This window comes from Nicotiana attenuata, chromosome 6 (genome assembly GCF_001879085.1).
Source record: "Nicotiana attenuata strain UT chromosome 6, NIATTr2, whole genome shotgun sequence".
Classification (NCBI taxonomy): Eukaryota; Viridiplantae; Streptophyta; class Magnoliopsida; order Solanales; family Solanaceae; genus Nicotiana; species Nicotiana attenuata.
In genome coordinates, this window is record NC_031994.1 from 67,380,345 (window position 1) to 67,390,571 (window position 10,227).

General features: G+C 35.9%; 2 protein-coding genes across 2 annotated transcripts; one reads left to right on the plus strand and one right to left on the minus strand.

The window, feature by feature from the left end:
• On the minus strand, positions 475 to 5,843 carry LOC109227134 (uncharacterized protein C57A10.07). Its single transcript, XM_019392166.1, has 4 exons — positions 5,516 to 5,843; positions 4,735 to 5,345; positions 2,965 to 3,089; positions 475 to 1,094 (listed from the first exon to the last, which is right to left on the minus strand). The coding sequence occupies exons 2-4, from the start codon at positions 5,330 to 5,332 to the stop codon at positions 777 to 779; spliced, it is 1,041 nt and encodes a 346-aa protein (XP_019247711.1). The 5' UTR covers positions 5,333 to 5,345; positions 5,516 to 5,843; the 3' UTR covers positions 475 to 776.
• LOC109227927 lies at positions 8,431 to 9,200 on the plus strand. The gene is made up of 2 exons (XM_019393116.1): positions 8,431 to 8,553; positions 8,769 to 9,200. The coding sequence occupies exons 1-2, from the start codon at positions 8,431 to 8,433 to the stop codon at positions 9,198 to 9,200; spliced, it is 555 nt and encodes a 184-aa protein (XP_019248661.1).

The window sequence follows — 10,227 nt, forward strand, 5'->3', positions numbered from 1 at the left end:
TCAAAGCTTTGAAGCTTTTTAATGGCTGTTAATGGTGGAGAATCAAACACCTTCAAAATTTATTGTTTGACCAATTGTGCAACATGAAAGAAAATTACTAAAAAAAGAGAGGATAAAAAGCGGAGAAAAAAGAAGGAAGAAAATTAGGGAAAGAACAAAGAAGGATAGAAAGAGAGAGAGAGAGACGGAGAGAGAGAAAGAGAGACGGGGAGAGAGAGAGAGAGAAGGGATGGGAAATAAATAAATCCCTATTCAATTCCTAGTATAAAGGGATACTCATTAATACAATACTAATTGTATATAATTGATTAATTGTGTATACCCATGTAATTAAGCAAAAACTTGATTAGGAAGGGTAATAAAGTTTCATATGTAGTATAGGAAGGTAAAAATCCCATATTAGTATTGTCTTCTAATACTGAATAACAAGCCCACAAGAACATTGGCAACAGAAATCAATGACAAGAACCGACATATTGGTAGAGGAGGTATCTTATATATATACATGCTCCTTAACCTGAGTAAAGTGACACCAGGTAGCATGCTGCATTTTTTGAATAATCGACAGTATCTATAATATCTTTTAAACCAGACTGAACTTGCCGTTTTATTCTCTACACTAGCAGACAAGTTAGTTGCTTGCTATTCCAATATAAAAAATACAAGAAAGAAAAGGTAGTAAGTACATAGGAACAAATAATAGAAGAAGCTACCTATATTTTATGACATTGGCTTTTAATTGCTATCTTCTAATTTTTCAGAACTATGAAATTCTATTAGGCCCAAGGTAGGGAACCTGAATATGGAGCTGTTCCACAATATCTGAACAAACCCTCAATTTCAGGACACCCATTAGGATAAGGGATTGAACGATGAAAAGGATCACGACCAAGTTTCTTGCGACGAAGAGAGCCTTTACAGCCGTAAGGATCTTCTTGAAACTGTGTTCTCACCAGTGCTTCTCCTTTTAAAGCTGCTTCCCTTGAAGTTTGGGAAGATGATGTCCCTGAATAAAAGAATCTTGTTTCTGGAAATCCAATTGCATACCGATGCAGATGCTTAAATCTCTTCTCCTTGAAATCATATCCTACAACCTACACAGTAGTGGAACAAGTTTATTAAGACCTTGCTACTCCTTTCCTTGCAGAGGAACTCACTTAGCATCTCCATTAAAAATACAATTCGAGAGACGGACAAACAAATATTAAAGAATTGCTGATCATGACCATCATATGTGAGCTCACTACTAAGATCTTGCTACTTCTTCCGCCGTATAAGAGCTCACTAAGCATTGCCACCACAAATACGAACAGAGAGACACAGACATGCAGAAAATTAGAAATTGCTGATCATAGCCATCAAATGTTAAGTACTTAATTTGGAGACCATAGACAAATGAAGATCCGTGTACAAACAACTACTACGCCTCAGTCCCGAACAAGTTGGGGGTCGGCTATATGAATACACCTCTGTTATCTATGTTCACCTTGCCAGTTGCAAGCCCAGATAAAGAAGATTTCTGATAGGCTGGCAGCCAATGTAAAACTAGCCAAATTATGATGAATCCACACCGTACAAAATGAAAAGTCATGTAGCCACATAAATTTTAAAATACACCAAAACATAAATAATATTACATGGAATAAAGATGATATGGGAGAAACAAATTTTCTCAATACTTGTGCAACAGATATCATCAAAGCTGCTAAAATGAATACTTGCGTTGTTAGATCGGAACCAAGTGAAAATTTAATTGAGAAGAGATTAAAGAATTGCCGGATATAGAGAACACAATAACAATAAGCAATAAGCAGGACCACTAAGGCATTGAGCATACACCAATACATCTTCCACTACATGATTAATATAAGAGTCTGAAAAGTCTTCAGTAGATACAAAGGGCATTATTTAGATTCTTGAGACAGAGCTCTTGCTATATAATACCTGGACCTAGTACTGCCCTGTTGAGATTATTATATCAGCATCATTTGGATCTTCCCTAATGTGCTGGCAACGGGGAAAGCCCAAAGGCTATTTCCGTAACCCAACAAACAGTGGCGGAGCCAGAATTTTCGTTAAGGGGTGTCAAATATATAAAAGTAAACATACCAAAAGATTAAGGGGAGTCAATACATAGTATATATATATATATATATATATATATATATATATATATATATATATATATATATTTTTTTTTTTTTTTTTTTTTTCATTCTCTTCAGCGATTCNCTATCTACACAGTGTATTTTTCTCGCGAAGGGGTGCCATTTGACACCCCTTCCTATAAGGTGGCTCCGCCACTGCCAACACACATGGCAACCATCTGTCCTTTCTATAACCACATCAATGATTGAACGTTCAACTTCTCATTATAAGCTAAGGAAAATGTCATCTCTCTTCTATTACATCCTAACTCCTGAGTTCCATTGCACAGGAGTATATTTTTGGAAGTAGTATACAAAATACAAACAGCTCCATAGGTTCTACCACTAGACATAATTTTATTTGGGGTATCACGCTGAAAAGAAAAAAATCCAAAGCTGTAACAACAATACTAGGATCCTTTGAATTTATGTTTGTAAGTTTATTTAGCAGAAAAGTTGGCAACAGCTTATGGAAACAGCTTATGGAGGTATACTGCTTTGATTGCTACGTGCTGAACGTTTGTTGGGCAAAACACAAGGGAGTAATCACTGCCTTCAACACATATGTGGAATACTCAGATGCAAAGGCATCAAATGCAAATCTCTTCATGTTTGTTTTAGATGTGCTGATCAAAAGCTAGGCATTTTCTTACTTAAATATATCGCCTTTGGTTCATTTTTTATGCATATTATCGGTATTTGTGATTGCAGAAATTGCCACTGATAAACAGTTCAATAATGAAAATCTTGGGCATTCCTTTATATATTTTATACATGACATTAGATTTTTAGCTATAGAAGGTAATAAATGGCTTACAGTTATATTATGTGGATAAGTGCCAGTAAGCTCCCTGAACCGACAAACACTAAAGAGAAGATTCTCAAAACTGTCCCTCGCATGCTCTTCAGTGAGTGCCCTCCCTCTTACACTTTCTTGCTTGCCTGCATACAAAGTGGACAAATAGCAATGTTATTATGGTCATGTATCGGGAAAGAAATTATGGTCATGTATCTATGATACTAGATTTTATCATTACAAATGAATTAGAGGCCACAAAAAAGAGACGAAGTGAGAGAGACGTTAATAACTTCGTTGAAGGAACGGATTATAATTTACGAATTTGTGAATCGTTTGGTCAATGCTTCTCAGTTCCAAAAATTTCTTTCATGAGGGTGCCGATCATGTGAATTGTGAAGAGGAACAATTATTTTTGAAATGGGAAAATCCAGTGAAAATATTTCAATAAAATGGCTGAGCAATTGGACTTAGATCTTACAACTGTGTAACTGGAGAATGAACCTATTTGCAAGCTAGACGCGCTATCCTGGTGATATATGAAAAGATGAAAAGCCAGTTCTACTGAACAAGATATAAAGAAATCACAGGCATATTAAGGGCCACCAAATATGAGAGGTATGTACCAGATGGAAGTTCACATGACAAATTGAAATTAATCTTAGATATGACACTCAATGCTTTTGTTCTCTTGTTGACCGGGAAAAGATGGCAAAAATTAAGCATTTCAAACATCCAGATTATCTCATAACATAGAGCTCCCATCATCTAACAAAAGACAATCGCTTTGCATCATGCATACTCCAGCACCTTTCAGCACAGATGGGATTACATGAATCACAAGTCCAGTGAAAAGAAACACTTCTACCTAGTAATGATGCTCCGACGACCAACACAAAAAAGGGAACATAAAATTTATTAATATAGCCCAAATTTAGTATCTAGCTTTGACCTCCACCTCCAATTAACTAAACAGAAATGCAGCCATGGATCACCATATCTGATGGAGTTACATCACTAAATTCTTGCCTTGTCACCACTCTTAGTTGAAGGAACGAACTACAGTTATGAACTTGCGAATCTTTTGGTCAATGCTTCTAAGGTCTGAAAATTACTAGCATGAGGGTGCTAATCATGTGAAGTGGAACATTTATTTTTGAAAATGGGAAGAATTGGAATTTCAGAAAAATGACTGAAATAATCACGACTTAGGTCTTAAAACTATGTATCGGGAGGATGAACCTTCTGCAAGCTAGACGCTCTATCATGGTGATATCTGAAAAGATGAAATGCCTGTTCTAGTGGATAACATATAACCAAATCTCAAACATAGAGCCACACAAAATGTGAGAGGCATGTTTAAGATTGTAGTTCATATTACAAATTGACATCAACCTTAGATATGACAAATTGAAACTAACCTTAGATATTCCACATGCTTCAGATATCTCAGCTTATTTCAACAATGAAGTATAATACAAGGGTTTGGAAGTCTAAAAATACGATAACACAGTCGAACTTCCGCAAACGAGCAGCGGACTATAGCTCTTCAGTTGGTTTATTTGCTCTAGTCAATTTAGTTTACTATGCACAGAAATGATAATCCTGGAAACAGCCTCTCTGCCCTTTTCGGGGCGGGGGTAAGGTCTGCGTACACTCTACTCTCCCCAGACCCCACTAGTGGGATTTTACTGGGTATGTTGTATGCACAGAAATGATAATGTTATACAATTTCAGTTCGATATGAAGCATGTGGGCTACTAACCAGAAGCCAGGGAAACAAGAACTCACCAAACCACCCTTTAGATTCAGCAACAGTCCAGTAACTTTGAGCTTCACTTCGCGGCCCAGCATCTTTCCTCGTCTCTCCACCACTGAAGAGGAGCAATGCATCATTGTCATCCGCTGTAATTTCAACCCCCTTCTGTATATGTTGCACAAAGGTTGCAGCTTGACCAAGGTGCTTCTGATAAGACTCTAAAAACCAAGAATCCTCCTTATCAACTTTCTCACAACTACTACTTGTATAAACTGAATGTCCAGCAACCATAACAAGATTCCTAAACTTAGAAAATGGATATGCAGCATCCACACCCTTATCAAATCTTGCATAATTACCATTCATCCGAAATCGCCTTTCAGAAACAGATAATACAATAAGAATAATGACCCCAATTGACAAGGATATCATAAACAACATAGCTGGGTGAAGCTTGTAATAACTATGAATTCGTTTTCCAAATGATTTAAGCATTTTGATGGGGTAAAAATTTGAACTTTTTACCTTTCTTGATCTTTTAAGGTTCCCAGATTCCAAGTCAAAATCACCCCTTGGATATGCCTTGTAAGATTTGGGGCTACTAGACCCAAATGAATAGTTTAACTTCATAGAATGAATCCAGCTTCAAAAGCATACCCAAGAAACAACATTTAGTCAATAAATCAGTGGAAGCATGAATTACCAATGCAAGCAAAATTGTTATTCTCTAGCAGCATCCAATCAACAGGAAAACAAAACAAAATTCTCTATGTCCACCTTCAAATCAGGGCAAAAATTGAGGGAAGAACTCACTCGGTAGAGAATTTTCAACAGAGCATCGAGAGATCAAAACGAACTGTCGATCAGATCGGAAAAGTCAGCTTCACTAGATGAATGATTATAAGGTTTTGTTTGTTTAGTAATTTTAAGTTAAGGTTGTTGCTGGGTTTCGGACAGAATCATAATAAAAAGGGAAAAAAAAAAAGGATGCGAAGAGAGATCTCTGTAAATATTTTATAAGCAACTATAGTTGCCTTAATTTCACTTTAATCCTAAAGTTTTGAGTAATATTTACACAAAAATATCCAATAGTTACGGAACCTTCTTTTTCTTTTTCTTTGGTCCCTAAAGGACAGGTGAAAAACTAAGTTTTAAAAATAAAATTTTGAAATCTTGAGAAGGAAACCTCCATCCCAATCTGTTGTATCATTTCCTTCAATTATGAGTTGTCCTTCCCCGACGAATGGTTTAAAATATCTCTGCAGTTTACGATATGTATAAATATTACTCTATCCGATCCACAATAAGTGACCAATTTGCTTTGGCACGCCCATTAAGAAAATACTAAATTCTATACAAAAATACTTAGTATGACTAAACTACCCTTTATTAAATATTTAATGTGAGTAGTAAGAAAACTTTTTGGGGATATGTACATAAGGGTAATTTTGTAAAAACAATTTGAATTCTTTCTTGATTATATAAGGGAAAATTTCACATTAAAACAAGTGGGCTGCATCCTTTTCAACTTTATAGCCCATATTTAACTTTACAATTGAGTAGCCCACAAATTAGAGGCCCATATCTGAAAAGAGGGCGTTATTTCCGATATTTTGAGACTACCAAACGCGATTTTCTCTCATTCAGCTGGATTTTCTCAGATTCTTTCCAATCTTCTTCCCCCAAATACTTCAAAAACGAGATCCTGCGATAAATGCAGGTACGAAAACCCTAGCATTTCTTCTTCATCTAGAATTTATTCAATTTTTTTGCTACGAAGCAGCGCAATTCTCCTTTTTGCTGCAATTTTGATTTCAATTTTTTGTTAGATGGAGATTTTTCCTGTTTACCTTCTTCATAGTGGTGAATGGGAAGAAAACAAGTTTGTGAATTTCGTCAGTGATTGTGTAATAATCGAGTCCACATTCAACTACAACAATTTAGTTGCAGCTATTTCGGAACAGATTAGGATCGATAGTGATTTAAACACAATAGAGATTAACTTTGTCCCAAATGTTGGTTTGCCACCGATCATGATTTACAACGATACAGGAGTTAAGGTGTATATAGAATTAAAGAAGAAAAACTTGAATTTCACTGAATATCCCCTGTTTGTGACAGTGAAAGAGATTTATGAAAATCATTTGGTTGTTACAAGTTCTGTGGTTGCTTCAAGTTCCAGTTGTTTGGTTGCTACAAATTCAAATTCTAGAGATGTATCAACAACTGATAGCACTGAGATTATTGATATTGAATTGATTGAAAACACGAAATTTAGTGAAAATACGGGTATAATAGATAATATGTTGAACGAATTTGTTGAGGAGGATCAAGTTTATAAGGATAAAGAGACACTTATGAATGTGATGAAGAACTTGGCTGTACGCGAGAGGTTCCAATTCAAGGTGAAGAGATCAAGCGCAACAAGGTATGTCATTAATTGTATATTCTGTTGTATAAATATGTATAAAGTAGTATATATTTGTATACAGGTATTAAAATTAGTATATATGCAGTTTGTATACAAGTGTATTTAGAAGTTGAATGATGTATAATACTAGGTATCACCTTACATGTCTGGATGACAATTGTGCTTGGAGTTTCAAATCTTCTGCCGTTTTCAAGGCAAACATATTCAAAGTGAGAAGTTACAATAATAATCACACATGCGGCTATGGTGAAAGATACTTAACACAACGTCAAGCTACTTCGGGTATAATTGCTAGTATAGTCAAGGACAAGTATGTTAATCCAAAAAAAGTTTACACCGCAAATGATATAATAGAGGACATACAAAAGCAACACGGGATTGAAGTGAGCTACATGAAAGCATGGAGAGCTAAAGAAATAGCAATGGCAATGATAAGAGGGAGTCCGAGTGATTCATATAAGGAGTTGCCGAAGTATTTTTATATATTGGAGCAAACAAATCCAGGAACGGTTACAAAGTTGCACAAATCAGAAGATGGATGCTTTCTTTATGCATATGTTTCGCTATATGCATCTATCAAGGGCTGGGAGCATTGCAGACCGATAATGGTTGTTGACGGAAGCTTCCTTAAAGCAGCATATAAGGGTACCATATTGACTGCTTGCACACAAGATGGAGCTGGTGAGTTGACTGCATCTACGTTGTTTCTGCAGTTTGTATAATGTTTTAGTTTCATGTATAAAAGTGTATAGGATTTCACAGCTGCTGTTTTTATAAAATTTGCAGTTGGTATAAATCTGTATAATTGTGTATAAGATTTGTATAAAATTTGCAGTTGGTATCTGCAGACTAATTTGCAGTCTGAATCCTAATATCTATTTTTGTATAAACAGGAAAAATCCTTCCACTTGCGTATGCAATTGTGGATTCAGAGAATAACAAATCTTGGGAGTGGTTCTTTGTCCAGATAAAGGGTACTTTTGGAGTTAGGGAAGGGATGTGTATAGTTTCAGATAGAAATGAAAGCATCTTCAATGCCACAAAAGCTGTGTACCCAGAAGTACCACATTGTATTTGCATGTTTCACTTGTAGCAGAATGTAAAGCGCACATTCAAGAAACATCACAAACAATTGAAGGATATCTTCTTTGCTTTGGCAAGAGCTTACACGATAGAGAAGTTTGAGTACCATATGACAGAGTTGTGCAAAATTGATCCAAGGGTGCAGCCTTACTTGTTCGAAATTGGGTACGAAAGGTGGTCTAGAGCATATTCCAAGGTGAAAAGGTCGATGGTAATGACTTCCAATATTGCAGAGTCAATTAATGCAGCTAACAAGGATGCTAGAGAGTTACCAGTAATGCGATTGCTGGAGTACATGACAAATTTGCTACAACAGTGGAACAACAAAAACGAAAAAGTGCAATGGAGACATCTACAGAGCTTGGCGAAAAGTACAACAAACTCCTTCGGGAAAATCTGATTGCATCGGAGCAAATGACGGTAAAATGAATCAAATATAATGAATCTTGGCACTTCTGACTTGCATTTTACTGCTTGTATAAGGATGTATAACCTTGTATAATAATGTATAATGTTCTTTAATTTTTTTTTTAAAAAAAAAAACTTTTGCAGGTGAGGCCTGCTACGGATCAGTTATATACTGTGCTTGAAGGGGTAAGGAGAAACATAGTGTGCCTTGAAGAGGGAACATGCAGTTGCGGAAAATTTCAAATGGATGAACTTCCATGTCCGCATGCTTGGGCGGTTTTGAAGAACCAGCAACTGAAACCTGGCCAGTATTGCTCTTTTTACTACAAGAAGGATAAACTCCTTAGCACTTATGAATTTCCAGTGAATCCGATGCCAGATGAGAGTTTATGGGTAATCCCAACAGAGGTGATGGAAGATGTGGTCCTACCACCTAAAGGGAGAAGGAATGCAGGAAGGCCAAGAAAGGAAAGACTCAAGCCTGCTTCAGAGAAAGAGTCTAAGAGGGCATTTTCGTGTTCTGTGTGTGGACAAGGTGGTCACAATAGGAAAACATGTAGGAATCGACCAAAATAAATAGTTGGAAACAAAACGCTTCCTATTACATTTGTTGTCATGTTGAGTAGTTAAGTTTCACAAACAATAGAGTTACAAATGTTGATTAGTTAAGTTTCACAAGCAATTGACATGTTTCATTATACATGTTTTGCTTATCCAATAATAGTGTCTTCCTGTTTTTAATGGTACTAAATATATTGATAGATTGTAGAAATACAAAACAGGACTGCAAACAATCACTGGTATTACATGTATACAGATGTATAAATGAGAGTATAAGTTTGTATAAATTTGTATAACTATGTATATTATTGTATACATATGTNAATAAGTTGATTTTGAATTTTAAATTGAGGGAGGTCCAGGAAGTACCCAAAACAACTAGCACGGAACATTTGAAGATGCGTGTCAGCCAAACATTGCTTCAAAATGTTCACAATATCAGGCTCGGTATGGGAACTAATCCTGTTGTGGAAATAATCAACTGGTTGTATATAGAAGTCCCCAACCTTGGATATAGGAAAATAACAAGAAATAGATCAAGAACAAAAAATATACTAAAACATTTTATAAGACTGTATATACAAGTATAGCAGTGCTTGTATAAAGATGTATAAACAGATGTATAACTTTGTATAAAACTGTATAAGCATGTATAAATAAATAGCAAAACAGGGAATACCTTCAACTTAGCTTTTCTCTTATTCAATTTCAAGCGAATAACGACCCTTTGTTCTCTCGATTGTAAATCAAGGCAACTCTCACCATCATCCTTCATCTTTCTCCTTTTCCGTTTAACATTGCGGACTACATCATCTTCATTAAACAAATCATCTTTCAGCTTATCTGTTGATTTTGCAGGTCTGCCGCATTTCTTACTCCTTAGTCTAACGATGTTAACCAGAGTAGGACTATTACTTGTTTGGGAACGAGTCATTCGACTGCTCCCTTGTTGCAACATTTTTGGAGGAGGAGGAGACTCAAAATCATCATCATCGGGAGCCTGCACATGCTTATTCGCTTCAGAAGAAGAGGGTGAGGGCAA